General features: G+C 30.6%; 1 protein-coding gene across 3 annotated transcripts in view; it reads left to right on the forward strand.

Moving 5' to 3' along the window:
* Window positions 1-82: 82 nt before the first annotated feature.
* Window positions 83-22,383, forward strand: part of LOC114337768 (sorting nexin-6) — a 63,385-nt gene continuing 41,084 nt past the window's right edge. The window contains exon 1 of one of the 3 annotated variants that reach the window (XM_028288303.2): window positions 83-262. In XM_028288303.2, the coding sequence (XP_028144104.1) occupies window positions 260-262 (3 nt within the window). In that variant the 5' untranslated portion in view covers window positions 83-259. Of the gene's footprint in view, window positions 263-460; window positions 643-22,383 lie in introns of those variants that run through there. The other 2 variants (XM_028288302.2, XM_028288304.2) reach the window with 2 other exon arrangements.

Consider the following 22,383-nt stretch of genomic DNA (forward strand, 5'->3'; position numbering starts at 1 on the left):
GTTATTAATTGGACAGAATATAAATATGGATGTACTTTGTACTAAAAAAGGGCTATTTTTTTACACAATGACAGTGACAGTTTTGTTTTTGACAGCAGCACCGATTGGTGTGTTTTGCCGTTTGCTGACTTGTCAAGCTTGGCAGAAGCAAACAATTTTTAATTATCAATCTTTTCATCTTTACTGGTGTTCTTGTGGAATGACTGGCTTTAATAAATAAAATATTAATCGCATCTCACAATTTTAATAAAACAGAATCATGGTAAGTTCTAAAGTTTACTAATTACTAAAAACATTTAGTATACAGGTTCAAATTGAGGGGCGTATGTATTTGTTCTATGGTAGCGCATAATTGTAAAAATAATAATAATTTGGTTGTAAAGTGATGTTATAATTGGCTAAATTGTTCACCAGATTATACTGTTTGCACTAAAAACTAAATATCTAATGTTTACTTGACTGTCAATATAAAAACTGTTTGGTTTATATCCGAAAACAATTAAAGTTTTTGTGTAAAAAAATTATCAACTTTTAATTTATAAGTCATAAGGTCACTTGCTTATATCTCGCGGTGTCTCGTACATTGGTGCATTATAATCATTTTATAAAGAAAGTGGAAAGGTGATAATGAGGTTTCAAAAAGTAAGTAGATAGTTGTTGTAATTTTCACATCTAATAGTAATTATTATTTACTACTGGGGCTTCCAATATCTAGACCTGGATAGAGGAGTAACAGATAATTGAAGGATCTTATTTTTATTCATTTAACACACACATATAAGAGGGAAGTTCTAAATATGTACTCAAAACATAAAGGTACTTAGTGAAAATAAAAATATGAAACCAAACATTGTGTAAAAAATGGACTATTATATACATAATACTCTATTAATCATCATCATCAATCGGCTCTTTGCATCCACTGCTGGATATAGGCCTCCCCTATTTCCCTCCACTGTCTTCTGTCCTGAGTGCTTATAATCCCATTAGTGGTCATTCTTTTTATATAATTTATCCATCCCATAGGTGGTCTTCGTCTACTTCTTTTATCAGCTCTTAGTCTCCACTCGAGCAACCTCTTTGTCCATCTCCCATCTGTCAGAGTGGCCACATGACAGGCCCATTTTCATTTAAGTTTAGCCACCTGATATACAACATTTGTGACTCCTGTTCTCGACCACACCAATCATCAACCTTTCCATCTTATGTTGAGCAATTGGAGCAATAGTCTATTAAAATAGGTAAAATATAAATGTTTGAAATGAAAAGGGTATAGAACATAGCAAAAGAAAACCTGCTACCTAAAGTAGAAGCCTCAGTTAGAATGCAGTGTTGGTCTTACAACACTCAGCGATGCTACTAATGTCGGCACAGTGGTAGATGCGTTTGGCAGTAGACTGAGAAATTGCCGGTCCTGATACACTGCTCTGCGCAAACCAGCAACGTGGTCGGCTCTTTTCAGTACATTTTTCTTTATACTACCTGCACTGTATTCTAACTGTGGCTTTTAGTATAGATAATAAGTTAAAAGAACAAGCAATTATTAAGATGACATACTCAAAGGCCATTGCATCAATAAAATGAAATTAAAATTAAAATGTAACTTTTAAAGGAATTTTAAAACATTGAGCACAGGTGTACATAACAAATAAAGGGAGCTTTATTTGTTATGAGCCAGGATATTTTAAACGGGTTGATATGCTTATGTGCCAGTGATGGCTTTTGTAGTCTCACCGGCTGATAAGGAACTTGCACATGTTTGTTTTATTTGATCATAATGTTCAGTTTTGTTTAAAAATAAGATTTCCAAAATATCATGCCTCAAAAATTTATAATACTTAGCAACACAAATTTAAAATCTTCTGTGTTTTTAACACGTTGACAGACAGTGCGTCAAATGTATAAGCAAGTGTTGTGACTATACAATAGGGAAATTGCTGAATTTCTTTTAGTACATAGAAACAATGCGTTTTTTAACATTTTTTTGTAAACATGGACGACAACCATGTACCTATGTCCTGTAACATTTCATATGCATCTATAGATGTATTTAACATCATGTTAAATCATTTCAAATGGTCAAAAAAGCATGCAAACACTTGTAATGTCACAAAGTTATACTCTGGAATGACATCTCATGTCTCTTATATAAATAATTTTTTATTAAATATTTTGTATAAACAGATAGTTTGATTGAATCATGTGTGTGTTTACTATGGAAAATAAAAGTAAATACTATATGTATTGTTTACTATAGTCTGTTCACTAAACTCAAACACAATTGGCTAGTAATTTTAGTAAGCAATTTTGCCAATTTCGTAAAATTGGTAAAAAAAATAATTACTAAATAGTTAATAATTTTGCCAATTTCGGCCAAATTTGTTAATAACAAAAAAAAATACCTACTAAACTCACTAGCCAGTTGTCTGAGTTTAGCGAACAAACTATACCATTAATTAAAAGTATAACCATTAAAATCCCCAATAAAATATTTATTAGATTAGGGGCCATTAAAGTATTACATAACACAGGTTGGGAGGAGGTGGGGGCAAAAATCTTCAAAAATTGCATTACATTATCCTTAAACGCCCCATTAGGGTGTGTTACATAAGGGGGAAGGGGGGTCAAAAATCTTTAAAAATCGCGTTACGTAATTCTTGAACGCCTCCTTACCAGTCGATAAGAAACAGCGTTTAATAAAGTGGTCACATGCATGTTGAAAGGACATTAAAGACGTTCAAGGTCTTCATTAATGTGAAGATAGTTTTAGTGTAAGTATAATATGTCTGTTGGCTGCTTAATTGTTTTATTTTTAATAAATCAAGTGTATTTTGAACAAAAATAAAATAAAAATTTTGGTAGATGTATATTTGTATATTACAGATTAAATGATATTTACCTATACATACAATATATTTCTGGAACTGTTTTTACTATAAAATTAAAATAAACTAATCATAATGACTACAACAAGTAAACGAATATCAAAGGTAATGAATTAATGGAGCTGAACTTAAACATTCTAGCAATATAGCCTAAGAGCTAGTGAACCCTCCCACTAACGGTCTTCCTGTAAGGCTAGAAATTTGTATAGTGATAATTCATGGCACACCAAGACTAAAAACCATGACCTGGCAGGCATCAGCCCTGCACATGTATCTACCAGGTGAATCGAAAAGTGCATAGTTTAGGGGAAAAATAAACTTTCTCCTGTAAAGTTTAAATTTAAGTATGTGTTTGAGTAAGTCATTTAGAAGAAATGTGTACAATGACAGGCGATTCTGAAGAGCATAAGACCTTGCCAGGCGAGGGGAAAGATTAGGGGTTTTTCCTAAAATTAATTTTTTTGCATTGAACAAAATTTTTTTAGGTTTTTTGAATCATTCCAAACAGAAAAGGTCTTTAGTGATTTTTCTCTTAGGTTAATAGTTTTTGTTATATAAGCGATTAAAAATTTTGAAAATTGCGAAATCAGCCATTTTTAACTCCAAATCTGACATTTAACTAAAAATTTCAATGTTGCCAAGGTAGGTAGATATTCTTTAAACATTGATTGATGAAATCCCAAAGAGTTTTTTGCAATACAATATCGTAAACCCCTTTGTTTTTTAATTGCTAATCAAGCGGGCGTGACACTGTAGTATAAGTGAGGACGTTTGAGTTGGCATAAATTCATTATCTCGAGAATGGGCAAAATTTGAAGAGAAATCCTCAGACAGGTCGATTTTTATTTTTAAATTATAACCTTTTTGGCATATATATATATATAATACTAGTGACGTCATCCATCTGAGCGTGATGACATAATCGATGATTTATTTAAATGAGAGTAGGGGTTGTGTAATAGCTCATTTGAAAGGTTATTTAATTCTCTATTCAGTAATAAAAACATTAACATATTTATACAGGGTGTACAAAAAATTTTTTTTTATTAAATTAGCTGATTAAATTTGACAAATAGAAGAAAAATTTTTTTGTACACCCTGTATAAATAATTATATTAATGTTTATATTACTGAATAGAGAATTAAATAACCTTTCAAATGAGCTATCACACAACCCCTACTCTTATTTAAAAAAATCATTGATTACGTCATCACACCCAGATGGATGATGTCACTAGTATTATATATGTTACAGTTAACGTCCGAAATCAGGTTAATCTCAATATTACCCAGTTAATATCGAGATTCACCAGTCTAGTTGGTTAATGTCCGAAGATAAACGATCTTCAGCCTTCAATCGGACATTAACCGGCTAATCTCGACATTAACACACGTGTCTTGTTAAAGTCCACATTGTTTTGTTCCGTAATCAAGTGGCATTCGTGCAAGAAGTATAGTTATTTTTCAAAGTGAAAATTTAAGTATTCAATATGTCCAATGAATTTAAAGACTGGTTTTACGAGAATCTTGATAAAATTATTTCCACAAAACGGGATGACAACAGTGCTTATTTATCTCGTGAAAAATATGATTTAATTTGTAATCAAGTAAAAGAAGCAAAACGACAAGCTAAGAAAACAGCGTTGTCATATCGACATTTGGCCAAATACGATGTAGTGAATGTGGGAAATGATTTCAAACTTATTGTTTCTTTGCAAGAAGGTAAGGAGAAATTTTTATCTTACGTAAAATAAGGAGAATTATTTGATATTCTTTATGAAGCACATTTAAGTATTGGCCATGGAGGAAGAACAAGAATGTTCAATTTTTTAAATGATAAATACAAAAATATAACATAAGAAGTAGTAACACTTTTTTTTTAATTTTGCATACCCTGTCAGCAAAAACTCAGTTCAAAAAGAAAAGGCCCTTGTTGTAAAACCTATGATATTTTCTGAAATGAATAGTCGGTGTCAAGTTGATTTGATTGACATACAATCCGAAGCTGATTGACCATTTCGTTTCATCTTTGTATATCAGGACCACCTTACAAAATTCGTGCAATTAAGATCTTTAACTTCAAAGAAGGCAGATGAAGTAGCTACACACTTGGTAGAAATTTTGTGCATTTTTGAAGCACCTTCAATCCTCCAATCTGATAATTGCCGGGAGTTCGTTAACACAATAATAAATGAACTGAAAAATATGTGGCCTGATTTAAAAATTGTTCATGGAAAGCGCCGGCATAGTCAGTTTCAAGGAAGCATCGAAAGGGCTAATCGTTACATTCAGGATATGCTAATAACGTGGATACAAACAAATAATACATCTAAATGGTCTGAAGGCCTTAAATTTATTCAATTAATGAAACACAGGGCCTTTCATGCAGGAATAAAACAGTCTCCCTACGAAGCAATGTTTGGGCCGAAAATAAAAGTTGGTCTATCGGATTTTATCTTTCCAAAGGACTGTATTAATAAAATAGATACAGAAGAAGATCTTCAACATTTATTAGATGAAGTAAATAGTGCAGAAGGTGTCAATAATAATAGCAAAGTTGCTGGAACAAATTCATCAGGCTCTCATAACAATGATAAGAGAACTACTACAGGTAAATTGTAAAGCTATGGGTAGTAAATAATTATTGTTATTAATTATTGGTTTCTTTATTACTTACAGGTACAACTTTTATAACCAGTTCAAACAAACCAAATGAAAATGACAAATTTAGCTCTTCTGTAAACATTATTCCTCCAGTTATCACAGAAGTCGCTGACAAATATGAAGTACCAAACGAAACTAACCATTCCAAGACATCTGTAAATATTATTCCCCAGTTACGACAGAAATCGATGAAGCAAACGAAGTACAAAGCAATTCCTGGTCTTCTGTAAATCTTCTTACTCCAGTTAACCCACAAGTCGGAGGAACATTTGAAGATTCAAATGAATTTAACGAAACGTTAAATAAGAATCTTATACCAAATAAGCGCCTAATTTGTTGTGGTGCTTGTGAGTTTGAATGTTCGAACAGTTGCGTCTGTATCTCGTGCAATATGTTTGTTCATACAGACTGTTGTGCTCAAATTAACGAAAATAATAAAAATGATTTAAGATGCCTAATATGTTGCCGAAAGAAATCTATTATCGAAAATAGATTTCAAGCAAAAGATGGTTTGCTTCAACAAGCAAAAAAAAATGAAACTAAATTCCAATAAGTTATTACCGACTGCAAAAATTGGTGATACTGTTAGATTACCTGTCCCCGATCTTGATAGAGGACGAGCTGATGCAAGGAATACATTAGGCGTTGTTACGACAGTTGAAGATAACAACATGTATTACAAAATCGGGACAGAAAAGGGCACATTACCACAGTTATTTAAGTATTGGCATAAGTATCTTATTTCTTATTAAGAAATCAGTTCAGTGTATGTCCGGCTCCCCTTATTGCTACCGAAAAAGTTTCAGTTGTTGAAAAATCTCTTCGTGAGATTGCAGCGACTTCATCTCTATGTGGTGGTCAAGGATACAAAAGATGCTCGTGCAAAACCAAATGTGGTTCAAAAAAGTGCTACTGTAAGGCAGCTAATATTTTATGCAACTCTAAGTGTCACGGAAGTTTGTCATGTTTGAATAAATAGCAGGTATTTTTTATACAATTGGCAACGTTGTATTATTTTCTAACACATTATTCAACATTAACCAAGGAGAATAGTTAAACTCGACATTAACCTGTTAATGTCAATATATCTGAATTTCGTATGACATTAACATTACATTTCGGTTAAAGTGAAGATTAACCGGTTAATGTCGAGATTAACCATTTTCGAAGTTTAACCGTAACATATATATGCCAAAAAGTCCTAATTCAAAAATAAAAATCGACCTGTCTGAGAATTTCACTTGAAATTTGCTCATTCTCGAGATAATGAATTTATGCAAACTCAAACGTCCTCACTTATACTACAGTGTCGCGCCCGCTTGATAAGCAATTAAAAAAACAAAGGGGTTTTCTATATTTTATTGCAAAAAACTCTTCGGGATTTCATCAATCAATGTTTAAAGAATATCTACGTACCTTGGCAACATTGAAATTTTTAGATAAATGTCCGATTTAGGGTTAAAAATGGCCGATTTCGCAATTTTCAAAATTTTTAATCGCTTTTCTGTTTGGAATGATTCAAAAAACCTAAAAAAAATTTGTTCCATGCAAAAAAAATAATTTTAGGAAAAACCCCTAATCTTTCCCCTCGCCTGGCAAGGTTTTATGCTCTTCAGAATCGCCTGTCATTGTACACATTTCTTCTAAATGATTTACTCAAACACATACTTAAATTTAAACCCTACAGGAGAAAGTTTATTTTACCCCTAAATTATGCACTTTTCGATTCACCTGGTAGATACACTTGCACGGCTGATGCCTGCCAGGTCATGGTTTTTAGCCTTGGTGTGCCATGAATTATCACTATACAAATTTCTAGCCTTACATTAAGACCGTTAGTCGGAGGGTTCACTAGCTCTTAGGCTAATATGATGTCACAAATTTGAAATACTAATCGACGGGTCTGAACAATTTTCAAAAAAAACAATTATTATTTGAATTATTGAATTTATTCCAAATTACAGACATAACTTTGTTATTTTTTATTATCTTGTATATGGTAGGGAATAAAAATTTGAAATTTTGCAGTTATGTATAACTTTACACACCCAATCAAAATGGCTATCAAAATGACAGTGTTGCCATTTAAGAAAATCAACGATGAAGTCATATTTCTAAATTGAAACACCCTGTATACATTATTATTGTATGCAAAGAAGGAAAATTTGAAATACTAATCGACGGGTCTGAGCAATTTTCAAAAAAAACAATTAGTATTTGAGATATTGAATTTATTCCAAATTACAGACTCTCTCTGTATATTTTCTATTATGTTCGGTGTCATTCGACAAGACCGTTGATGATATCAATGGTCAAATTGTACGATTTTGTTGGATGCACGGCCACAAACGATCAAAATTTTTGCCAATTAGTCAAATTCAACAAAATTTAACAACCCACACTACTGTGAGTGACCGGCTTTAACCCTGGATTGCTACTTATTTTCTAAACTCCATCTGCTACATCGGGGTACCCCAAATAAAATCGACCTAACATATGTATATATGTATGTTTTAAGAACTTATGACAAAAACAGTTTTAAGATAACATGTTAAGAATTTATTTTGTATACAAACGTATTTTATTATATTTTTATCAATAAGTTTATTTTCATATTTTCCACACCCACTACTGCAAATGGGTGTAACTTACAAACAAGGTTAGGGTACAAGTGTACCCCAGGTAGCATTCCAGGGTTAAGTACATAAGGGATAGTTAAACATACAAATTTTGTGTAAGTAGGCTCGAAAACACTGTGATTAAATTTTGGACCAGACTATGTCGATATCAAATCTGTGCTCTATTGTAATAATTATAAGTGAAGTGTGGAATGTTTTTGGATGTGTAGGATAAATACTAAAGTGTTGATTTTTATTTATTTACTTTTTTGGGTAATCAACTTATCATCTCCTCTGAATACCGGATTTGAAAACATTAATAAGGTCTTTCAAATTAAAGACATCCAAAGTCTGTTCTGTTCCAAAGTCCAAATAAATCAAACCTGGAATTATTGCTATATTTGTATGTATCTTAGATGCACTTTGTTTTAATGTCTTTTCAATTGCAAAGGACAGCAGTAAAAATGGAACAATAATTTGACAGTCTATATTTCTATATAATTTATGTTTGAAATAAAAACGCTTAACATTACATTTATCTATCTTTGGCACATCTTTATAGATTTTAGTTAAGTTCATTTCAATGTTGTTCATTATAAATTTAATGGTGACTTGGTTTAAATAATTATATGCTGAATATTGAGGGAGTATGGTGGTTGGTTTATTAATTAAAACTTTGAAATCATATGTGAATAGTGGTCATTTATGTTGTTGACCAAAGTCGATTTCATATAAAGGACACCACACACATGTTATGGAAAATATAATGTCACTCAAGTGAAATAAAATATACATGAATATAGTCTTTTTACTACAAAAGCAAGATTACGTAGGTCAAAATTTCTGACGTAAGAGCACTGCCAAATCATTAGAATGTGACTTTTCATCATGGCCACGTTAATGTCATTACTTGTCAGATATTTTCTTTGTTTTTGTTTACTGTTTAATTCTTTATTCTAATTAATGATGTCATAAACTTTAACATAAACTTTAAAATTGACATTTCTCTAGCATTTCTTACAAATATCAAAACGGTAATATAATAATAAAAACGTAATCACGATTATATTGAGAATTTTAGAATTATATTAATTAAATAACCAAAAACATTTTTTATTATTAATAATATAAAGTTTATGGAACAATCCTTTAAGTTAATACTCCAGAAAATAATAATTGTATTTAAATATGTTACGCTACTGATCTGACAGTTCTGTGGCGCTATATTTTTACTTCGTTTCGTACACAATTTGATTCAAAATATAGCTTTAAAACACTACTGTTTTTATAAATACCTACATATTAATATAGCTTAATTTAAAAACTATTGTAATTATTGTTGTGTACCTATTAATAATTGTGTTTGTGTTTGTATGTGTTTGTATTGAGAATCATATGCCAAATCAAAATGCTTCTTTAATAGATTATTGTGAACAAGAACGAAATAATGGGATTCCCTCTTACCATTAACTGCAGAGAAGTAAGTTAAAGAATTTAGATTTCTTAGATTAGGTTTATTAGAAATAAAATTATTATTAGATTTACAGATCAGAAAGTTTTCTTATGAATTTTAGCGTTTGCAGTAGTTAGTTTTAAAAATATTAAATAATCTGTAATGATTATACCTACACTATGATAATATTGTTGTTAATTAATATATTTCGGCAAGTAATAAAAACCAATTGACATCATTAATTAGAATAAATAATTATAGATATTATTTATTATAGTAAACAAAGAAAAAGAAAAATATCTCTGACCAGTATTGACATAAACGTGGCCATGATGAAAAGTCACATTCTAATGTTTTGACAGTGCTCTTACGTCAGAAATTTTGACCTACGTAATCTTGCTTTTGTAGTAAAAATACTATACCTCTATTGGTATCAAAATTACAATCATTTTATATCATTGCGCCAACTCTGAATTTTTAAATAACAGCGTAAATTGTAATTAAAGTATATCAAAATTACATTTTTGAAGTTGAGAAAACTGTCATCCATAAATAGGAGTCTAGACTGTCTAGAGTATAGAGGCTATTGAAAAGAGCTTACTCAGAGTGAGCTAAGCCAATTAGAGGAAGTATGACTGACCAAATTATACCTACTCTATTATCTATAATAATAAGTTAAGATCAGTGTAAACCTCTGCCTTAATCCCTCAGAATGATTTATGGAGTACCGAATTACAAAATCTTTTTTCTCTCTTTTTTATTTATGCCAATTTACGCCGTTATTGTTCAAAATATTGGTCAAATTTTCTGTAATAAGAATGTTACCTTTTGCCACAACATCACTATTAAAAAATCTGTTTTTTACTAATTTTTTATTTGCTAAAATGCTAAAAACTGTCTTCTAAAACAAGGGAAGTTCTTGATATTCTGCTAGAATTATGATACTATTGCTGTTGACATATTTTTAGGCTTTTATATTGAATACAATCGATAGTTAATTGTTTTGTATTTTTTTGAGAAACATATAGAGTATACATATACGCATAAATTCATTATTTTGTAAACCGGTGACTTTAAGGAAAAATCCCTAAACAGGTCGATTTTTATTTTTAAATTATGATTTTTTGGCATATACAGTGGAACCCCAATAAGTCGGCTTCCGATGACTCGGAAGTCTGGCTAACCGGACCGATTTTCATCAAACAAAACAAACATTTTTTGACTTTGACTGTTTTTTACCAAGAAATAAACAATATTGTTTACATTTGTACGTAATTTAGAGGTACTGTGCGTATGTATTTCATGTTTTTGCAATTATAATGGACTTTATATATTCTCCGGCGAACCCGGATTTTCGATAATCCGGATCGGTCGCGGTCCCGAATAATCCGACTTATCGAGGTTCCACTGTACATCATACTAGTGACGTCATCCATCTGGGCTTGATGACGTAATCAATGATTTTTTTAAATGAGAATATGGGTCATGTCATGGGATAGCTCATTTGAAAGGGTATTCAATTCTCTCTATTCACTAATATAAACATTAACCCTCGGATGACCAAGAGGGGTAAATTTGAACCCCAATGCATGTTTTATTTAATAAATTCAGAAATATTTTCAATTTTAAACTCATTATTTGTTTATTTGACTTTATCATTCTAGATACCCTCATATTTTGTAATAAAAAAAATTCCCTATATTTTACGAAAAAAAAAATTTTCTGAATTTGGGGTCAAAGACGAACTCCCTTGGTCTTCCATATTCCAATTTTATATTAAGCAAATACCGTCTATTATGAGGAATTGTATGTAAGAAGCATTTCAATATTGAAAAAAAAATGGTTTGCTAAACCTGTGGCGACGTAATTATATACAGGGTGCGCCAAACCTCTGGTTTTCTTTGATTACGGCTAAACTATGGGAAATACAAAAAAATGTTTTTAACAAAACTAATGTATATCAAAACCGTCTATGATTTAAAATTATTTTCGATTATACAGGGTGGGTCAGAACGACGGTATGAACCAAAGTCGTATTTTTTTAAAGGGAACACCCTATATGTTAAATCATTTATGAATATAGTTTTTAAAAATATGAAAAATTTGTATAAGGTCTTATAGGCCTAAAGTTAATAATTTTCGAAATATTTACATTTTTATTGAGAAAAATGGTAATATTTATAGGGCTGTGGATTATGTTTCCAAGGTAATACAAATTTAAGTGGTAGGTCAAAGTTTTTATAATATACTGTCATTTTTAAATATTTTAATATCTTTTACTTATAGCCATAAAATATAGAGTGTGATCACTATTTGCAAATTCAAAATTTTCTCATTTTTTTTTAATGGAACACCCTGTATATTAGTATTGCATTTTGTAGTAAATATTACAACCTTTCTTCTGGTATAAGGTTGTATGTACATAGCATGTTTGGTTTTGCAAATATTTAAAAAAGAACTATAGATTTTACGTTTCGCGGATATTTTATATCCGCGATAATTTTAATTAAATTTTTTTGCAAAAAATAATTATAATCTGATTTTAGAAACAAACACTAAAATATCAAAGATAAAAATAAAAACATAATTAAAGTTTAAAATAAAACGTATGCAAGTGCAACTTAATTGAATTTATCAAAACGAAACGATTATTTTCTTTTTGAATTTAATAACTTTAAAATATGTTACAAACAATTTTTTACCATACTAATAAGTAATTAAAATGGAAAAATTAATTATTAAATTAAACAACCAATTTAAAATCTACTCTAGAAATTTTTCTACCCTAGCAACTTTATTGTACCCAATTTTGTTAGTTAAATTGTATTTACGATTAAGATCAGTTAAGGCTATGGGTACATAATTCGCAAATATTTTACGGCTATCCCTACTTTTTCTGTCTTTACACGGCAAATTACGTGTAGTAAAATTCTCACTGGTATGAAAACTGCAGATGTAAACATTAGGTTGACAGTGACATTGTCGTCAGAAAGGTAGAGATGGCTATTTCGGTTTCGTTCAGTTTTTGAATGTTCCTGGTTCTTGGATAACCTTTACTACTTGTATAAATGATAGGATTATTTTTTCACTAATTATGTATTCAGTGGTTACCATTATTTATATACTATACAAATAGTCGAAAAAGAAAAAAAGTTGTAAAGTTATTTTAATATTGTAGTGTTACCATGGAAAGATTAGATAAGGTTTGAACATGTGAAGAACTGCGTTGTATAAATGTAGTATTACTCAATTAATTTATAAAGACTTTATTTATTTCTTCATTTGCGCAAATTAAAATATGGGACGTTGTTACAAGAAATGTGTTACTGAAAAGCGAAGAAATAGACTCAATTGAAGTAAGTACTTTTTTACATAAATCAAATCAATTATAGTGAAAATATAATCTATAAAATCTATCCGTAAATCAAGAATTTTCGCATTAAATTTTATTCTCGTTTAAAGGAATAAACTATTTGTTGGATTATTTAATTATTAGAATTGTACATGAGTAAAAACGAGTGACTCAGATTTCGAAGCGACAAACGAGTTACGCGAGAATAAAAATGAACAATTGTTATTTGTTAATCTTCTTCACAATTATTAAATTTTGTTTGATAAAAGAATGACCCCAAAAATTAAGAATCTTCTTCTTAGTTTGTAAATTTTTCTATGACACACATTCATAAATGCTGCCATATTGTAACAAAAAAATACCTACGCCAAAGACATCCACCCACCAACTTCACTTAAACTGAAGCAAAATACTACTAAACAAGCACATACTTCAAAAGCGTAGTACATTCTTCTATGTAGGCTGGTAAATAGAAGCAAACACTACGGAGAAAAGCAAATGCTTTTTAAGTGTAGTGAAATCTTCAAAAATGTAGTACGTACTTGAAGCATTAGCATTTACTACATTTTATGCCACCATGGGCACTTTACTTTATAGCTAAACTCGTACCTATTTACGGTTATCGGAACAAACTCTTATAAAGTAATACCTTTATTCGAACTTTAATGACTTGAAATACTTGGATTATCCATAAATAATATATAAACAATAAATAACTTTTTATTAATTGTACGACTTAAATCAATTATTATTTTTCAAATAAACTAACAATACTATTTAATAAACAACTCTTTGATTGATTTTATTATCATCTTAAAAGCGTTAAAAAGCAGTAGCAGAATGAACTGCTATATCAACATAGCGATAGCGGGTCGAACACATCTCTACTTGTCACTGTCTTGAGTCTTGTCATAACATTATATTCGACTGAGTGCGTTGTATGACAAAGATAACGAATGTTCGATTTCCACGGACATGGTGTCCATTTTTTTCGAATCCTGAACAAAACTAATAAATATTTTTTAAAAATTTAAACACAAAATGAAAGACATAATTATTATGGAGGGCCGAAAGTCCCTTAGAATATATAAGAAGTTTCTTTCGAATGAGATATTTGAAATTAAAAATCACACTACATTTTCTCTTAGTTTTTCACCCCTGTAACTTATTAATTTCGTTACTCGCGCCAACTTTTTGTGATCGGATACTCGCGCACGGTGCAGGAGACCGGGTCCAAAAATATGGGTCAGCAGTGTTTTAAAATTATTTTTTTTTGCAAAATTGTGTACGATTAAATTATTTAATGAATATATGATCATATAATTTTGTAGATATGCGTTTGTGTTCACATTATATTACTTTAATCAAAAATTTAATAATTTTCATTGTTATCCATTTATATGTATATACAAAAACTTTGGAAGTGAAAAAAAAATTGAATATGGTTAAATTTGTTTACTAAGAACTTTAGATCTTAATTCAATACACAAAAAAATTAAAAATAAAGAGTAATTGTAGTAACAAAAAAAGTTATAAAAATTAATTAACGTTTTTAAAACATGAAATACACAATGGTGTCACATTCATTGGAACAATGGTGTTCCAAACACAGATATTTTGAGCATATTTGGCAGTAAAACTTTGTTTTTCTATTTTTCTTCCAATCACAAACAGCACAGCGATCTGAAGTTCCTGGTGTTACGACTGGTACTTGTTCTGTTGGTAAACCACATATTTCCCTAAACCTCATTCTGATGGTTCTGGGTAAGTTATATATTTATATTTATATATATATATATATATATATATATATATATATATATATATAAATATAAATAAACTAATCTATAAACATTGAAAATAAGGAAAAGATCTTAAATTACCTTACTAATTAAAAATATCGATGTGTGATCCAAACACAAAAATTGGTGCACAAATACTCGCACACGGTGTACGGGACCGTGTTGCGTAATAACAAAAGGACAGTACTATTTTTTACACTGCGAACTGACTTTACCCACAGTTGATTGACCACTGAAGAAGTATACGAAGTAGCCATTCAAAATCCCCACTACAAGCAGAGTTACAGGAATTTATTGACAGGCCCGGTCTCCCACACCGTGTGCGAGTAACGGAGGGTTAAAATAAACATTATAGAAGTTCTCAGGGACTTTCGGCCCTCGCTAATAACGTTATCTTTCATTCTGCGTTTAAATTTTTCAAAAATACTTATTAGTTTTCTCAGGATTCGAAAAAAAATGAATCCCCATTTGAATAGCATTGCAGCCGAAAATAGGTACCGATCCTATTAATAACTTTTTAATTTACCTACATCTTGAGAACGTATAAAGTATGCTTTGAAACAAATGAACGTTATGAATGAATGAAGTATATTATGAAGTAAATAGTATCTATGTAGTCGTGTCACAAAAGCTGGTAATAATTTCTAATGGTTTCCATTTCTAATGATGGTAATCCATCAATTGTTCGGTTGAAAAATTAATATTTAAAATATAAAAAATTATTACAAAAATTTCAACTACAAAAGTATTACCAGCTTTTGTAACACCAGTTAATAATATTTATATTAATAAATAATTGGCTGATACATCATTTAACATTCATTTGTTTCAAAGCATACTTTATAATAATTATGTTCTCAAGATGTAAGTAAATTTAAAAGGTAAATTATAAGTTTAACTGATCTTACTCGTAAATACAATATAACTAACAATTAATTTGGTACAGGAAAATGTGTGGTAGAAAAATTACTAGGGTAGATATCAAATTTGGTTGTTTATTTAATTTATAACTAAGTTATAGTAACTAATTTATGCATTCATTAGTATGGTAAAATATTTTTTGTAAAATAATTTTAAGTTATTAAATTCAGTTGAATTGTACTAGTATTTACGATTTATTTTAATCTTTAATTACGTTTCTATTTTCATATTTGATATTTTGATGTTTCTAAAATCAGATTATAATTTTTTTTACAAAAAAATATTTTAATAAAAAATCCGCAAAAACTTAAAATCTATAGTTTTTTTTTTAAATATCTACAAAACGAAACATGCTAGGTACATACAACCTTATACCAAAAGAAAGGTTGTAATATTTACTACAAAAGGCAATACTAATATACAGGGTGTATATTTAAAAAAAAATGAGAAAATTTTGCATTTGCAAATAGTGATCACACTGTATATTTTATGGCTATATGTCAAATATGTTAATTTATTTAAAAATAAAAGTATACTAAAAATACTTTGACAATGTCATTTAAATTTTTATTACCTTGAAAGCCTAATTTACAGCCCTTTGAATATTACCATTTTTCTCAATAAAAGTGTAAATATTTCGAAAATTGTTAACTTTAGGCCTTTAATACCTTATATAAATTCTTAATATTTTAAAAAAATATATTCAAAAATGATTTAATATAATAATATAGGGTGTTCCATTTAAAAAAGCACAACTTTGGTTCGTACCGTCGTACTGACTCACCTTGTATAATCGAAAATAATTTTAAATTATAGACGGCTTCGATATACAGTAATATTGTTAAAAACATGTTTTGTATATCCCATAATTTAGCTGTAATCAAAGAAAAGCAGAGGTTTGGAGCACCCTGTATTTGAATATTTCTTTAGTTCTAAGTTCAGAATGATGATTCTTGTTTTTGTTCAGTTGTAATTAAAAATATGCTTTACTAATGTTTATTTATAATTTATTGATACAATAGTAACATTAAAATTACGAATACATTATTACATTTCTTAAAACAACTTCATTTTTTTGTCAATTGTCATTTTTGACTTGGGGTCATTTTTACCCCCATTGGTCATCCGTGTAACAAAAAAAGGTTGGTCATCGGAAGGTTAACATAATGATTTATACAGGGTGTTCAAACAAAATTTTTAAATTAAATTAATTGAGACATAAAGAAGAATGTATGTAATTCATTTAATTCAAAATACGTTTTCCTGTTATCAGAAAACAGGAAAAATTGTTTATTTGACAAATAAATATTGCTTTTCGCTTAAAGCTGCCATGTTAAAGCTGCCACCCACCTGCCTCTTGGCAACTTAAACATTTCGTTTAAGCGAAAATCAATGTTTATTTTTTAAATAAAACATTTTTATGTTTTCTGACAGCAGTAAAATGTATCTAGAATTAAACAAATTACATACATTCATCTTTTTGTGTCAATTAATATAATTTAAAAAATTGGACACCCTGTATAAATAATTATGTTAATGTTTATATTAGTGAATAGAGAATTTAATACACTTTCAAATAAGCTGTCACATGGCCCCTCTTCTTACTTAAAAAAATCATCGATTACGTCATCACACCCAGATGGATGACGTCACTAGTATGATATATGCCAAAAAAATCATAATTTAAAAATAAAAATCGACCTGGTTTTGGATTATTCCTTTAAGTCACTGGTTTACGAAGAAATGCATTTATGCATTACTTTATGGACGCACTGTAGAGTATACCCACAATCCAGAATAGAGCAGATATAACTCTTGTAAAACAGCAAGGAAATCTGTTGACCTGTGCCACAACTCAGAAAGGAAACTAAAAAGATTAAGTCATTTTTCATATCTTTGCTTGACATACTTAATGTTTTTTTATTTATAATTATATGTACTTAAATATTTATATTCATCAACTATAATATATCCACTTATAACATTTACTATATTTATTAAATAAAAACTTACCAACTAATTAGTTGATGAAACAAAACAAACGGAAAAATTTGGCTATCCATAATAATAAAAACCAAATTATAAACTAAATAGGACTAATTAACTAAATAGGACTAACAAACAGCAATGGAAATATAATAAACAGCTCATATGAAATAATAACCACTGAAATATGTTTTTTAAATATATGGAAAATTTTATGAGTTTACTACTGTTTCTAATAATTCTTCTTTTTTCATCATCAGCGGTAATAAGTATGGACCAAGCAGTCCATAACAAATTCTAAGTGCGTTACTCTGCTCTGTCGTGAGTCGTGAGCAATTGTGGAATTAATTAGTAGAAGAACACACGCGAATCAATCCGAACAATTGTCGAATTCAAAGATTGCCATCTAGATCACGCACAATCAAACAACGAACGTCTTCAATCACTGCGACGTGTACGCGCGTCCAAATATGACTATAGCAACTATAGATTAGTGCCATGGACGCGTAAGCGCCACACTAATCTTAAGTGCAGTATTCAAACCAAATTATTCTGCCGGCACAAGAGTTAATGTCGAAAATATTGAAGCGAAGCTGAAAGGGTTAACAGACGTGCGACTATTCTTAAACACTTCTTTTATGTGTCTTTTGCTCATACATTAATAGCCACAGGACTTTTCGTCCCAAGGAATTTATGAACAAAAACAAAAGTCAGACACTTTTGGGACAAACATACTACATGATACATGACATAGAAACTGTAACCGATTTTTGGGATAAGATAATAGATAGAGTTTAAATTGTAACCAGATGATTTTTGACTGTTTGAGGCATCTGAGTTTTATAATCCTTACGAGAGTACAACATGATTCAAACAAATACTAGAAACATAAAACGTTTTATACAAACAAGAGTTTTATACACTGCGCGTCAGAGAAAACGGGCACCCCAAAAAATGGGTCATTTTTGATGTCTCGTATGTCCTAAACCTGTTGTCCGATTTAAGTAATTTTTTTAATATGTTATAGCCTTATTCTATAACAATATCGCTGTAATAATATTGGTGCTAAACAGTTAAATTTCCATTGTATACCGGGTGTACGAATCAAACTGTGTTTTTTCTAAAAGTTCGCAACACCCTGTGGAATGTTTTAGCATTTATAAAATACTGAAATTAAAACCGAACTGTAGCCTCAGGTTTTCTTAACAGTCTGTTTTTTTATTCATCCATTTATGTTGGATAATACAAAAGTTAGGTAATTTAACAACTAGCCATGTTCTTCATCAGTACAGGATGTTTCTAAATAAGTGCGACAAACTTTAAGGGATAATTCTGCATTAAAAAATAATGACAGTTTGCTTTATAATAGTAGCTATGTCCGCAAATGCTTCGTTTCCGAGATACGGGATGTTGAATTTTTTCTTACAAACTGACGATTTATGTATTGCTTTAAAACCGGTTGAGATATACAAATGAAATTTGGTGGGTTTTAAGACGTAGTTATGACACATTTTTTGACATACAATTAAGAATTTTATATTCACTATTGGCTCGCATACGGGTCTTCTGACCGATCATATTACCCGTATTTACGCCAATGGTGAATATAAAATTATTTGTTTGTTTGTTTCGTACAGCCGACATACAATGAAAATTTACTTATTTAGCAACAATATTATTACAGCGATATTATTAAAGAATAAGGCTATAACACATTGAAAAAATTACTTAAATCGGCCAACAGGTTTAGGAGATATGAGACATCAATTTGGATTTCGAAAAGGCCTGGGTACCAGGGAAGCACTAGTTGCAACCCAAGTGCTAGCTCAGAACTGCTACGATCAAAGGAGAGATGTAATGATGTGTTTTATAGATTATGAAAAAGCCTTCGATCGAGTACATCATAAACTCGTACATATACTAAAACAACTCGACATAGATCAAAAAGACATTCGTTGCATAGAGACTCTTTACTGGAATCAAACAGCTGTCGTCAAGGTGGATAATGAAACAACGCAAGCTCAAAAAATTCTCAGAGGTGTAAGACAGGGATGCATTCTCTCCCCACTACTGTTCAATCTATATTCAGAAAGTATCTTCCAGGAAGCTCTTGAGGAATGCGAAAGCGGCATCAAAGTAAATGGTACCTGGGTCAATAATATACGATATGCTGATGACTCGGTCTTAATAGCAGACAATATAGAAGACCTCCAAAACCTTCTTAATAAAATTGGAGAGCATAGCGAGAACATGGGACTTAGCATCAACATAAAAAAGACCAAGTTCCTTATAATCAGCCATCAATTATGTCAACATCAAAATGCAAGACTAGCATATAACAACCAAGATGTAGAGCGCGTAACAAAGTTTTAAGTACCTGGGAACCTGGCTATGTGAAGACTGGATGTCGGATATGGAAATTAAATGTCGGATAGAAAGAGCCAGAAGTGCATTCATGAAATTCAGACCTAAACCTAAGACTAAGATTCACAAAATGCTATATGTGGTCGGTGCTCCTGTATGGCATGGAAGGATGGACTTTAAAAATAAACACAATGAATAAGCTAGAGGCATTTGAGATGTGGATCTATCGACGAATCCTTAAAGTTCCCTGGACCGCAAGAATAACAAATGAAGAAATCCTGAGAAGAATTGGTACAGAACGACAACTGATGTGCACAATTAAACAGAGAAAAACGGCATACCTGGGACACCTAATTAGAAATGAAAGATATCAGTTTCTGCAAACCTTAATTGAAGGAAAGATCGAAGGAAGAAGAGGAGTGGGCAGGAAGAAAATGTCATGGCTCCGTAATGTCAAACAATGGACAGGACTAAAAAACATAGGGAGACCTAATACATACTGCAAGGGATAGAGAAAAATGGTCAAACGTGATCGCGAACATCCATTAGTGGATTGCATAAGAAGAAGAAGAGACATCAAAAGTGACCCATTTTTGGGGGTGCTCGTTTTCTCTGATGCACAGTGTATATTGAACGACTCAATTATCTCGGAAAATGGCTTTCACGATTTTTACAGATTTTGGTATGTAAGGGTCTTGTGATGCGGCCGATATTAGGGTGACATTTACGTTGTTGTCTTATCTTCGTTTTTCTGAAAATCTAATGAACTTGCTTATTTCAAATGGGACACCCTGTATATTTTTTGTGTTCTGAAATATTCCCTATAACCTTTTAAACGAATTATAAAAATCAGCTTTTCTGCCCGGGCAGACATTATTTTAGGTTCTTTGGATCACAAATAAAGTCTTTTGTAATTTTTCTCTAAAGTAATCATTTTTGGGTTATAAAATAAACAATTTAAAACTGAAAAACAGGAAAAATGACCATTTTCAAGGCTCACAAAGACAAGTAAAAAATATAATTTTTCAAATTATGAAATGCCTAAATTCAATTCAAAGCTTTTTCTATCAGCTCTCCATGAGGATTTTAAGCATGTTTTATTCTAAAACATTGTTTTTAATTGATAATGAAGCACTATGAGAGGACGGGCGATCGGCCTGCATTTACAACTAAAGACAATTTAAAATTAAATAAGACCAAATTACTTATCAGGAACTAATAAAATAAGGTTTGAACTTGAATTTAGACACTTCGTAATTTTAAAAATAATGTTTTTTTGCTTAAGTAATTCTTTAATAGATACGATCAACTTTAGAGAAAAATTACAAATATCTTTTTTGTTTTCAATGATTCAAAGAACCTAAAATAATGTCTGTTAAATGAATGTAGCAATAACTCCAAACTTACGGCATTAGAAAATATTACATAAAAAATAATCAGTAGGTATTTCTTTAGAACTTCAAAACGCAAAAAATATAGGGTGTTCCATTTGAAATAAGAAAGTTCACGGAAGATCTGACAACAATGTAAATACAGTAGAGCGTCGATTATCCGAACTAATTGGGGGACATGGGTGTTCGGAAAACCGATTTGTTCGGATAATCGAACTATATTGAGATTGTCATACATATTTATCCACAAGTGAATAAAAACCACATTTATAACTGTACTTACATTTGTTTATACCTTGATAATGACAAATAGCAATCAAACAAAAAAGTGCAGTCTTTGCAACAACCTATTTTTGGATACACAATTGAAGAAAATTGAAGATATTTTAAGCGTTAATTACTAACGCTTGCTCAGTACTCGAGTGCGGGGAGCGGGAGTCGGGAGTTCGGATAACCGGTCGTTCGGTTGATCGACGTTCGGATAATCGACGCTCTACTGTACCACTATACTATCGGCTGCATTAGAAGACCCTTACCTACCAAAATCTATAAAACTCACTCTGTATAACATAATTTTAAAAAATATATTTTTTTTGATAAATTTTTTAATATAAATGGTAATTAAATAGTCGTATATAATATCACAAGAGAGAAAATTTTGCCGGCCATATTTTCGACTGGTATGAAAGTTTGTTGCCTGGCAATTTTCGCGAATTAAATTTTGACTTAAATCACGAGACGTCAGTTGAGTGATTTTGTCAAAATTTCATAAGCGAAAATAACCAAAAGGCAACGAACTTGAATGAAACCCGGAGAAAATTTTGCCGGTAAATAATTTTCTCTCGAATGATATTCGACAAGACTATTTCCCGAGACAATTAATGCACCATATCAACGAAATATAATCTTTATTTATTTGTTATTACCAGACACTTTCGTGACGGATC

The sequence above is a fragment of the Diabrotica virgifera genome, chromosome 1, assembly GCF_917563875.1.
Source record: "Diabrotica virgifera virgifera chromosome 1, PGI_DIABVI_V3a".
In the NCBI taxonomy this organism is placed as follows: Eukaryota; Metazoa; Arthropoda; class Insecta; order Coleoptera; family Chrysomelidae; genus Diabrotica; species Diabrotica virgifera.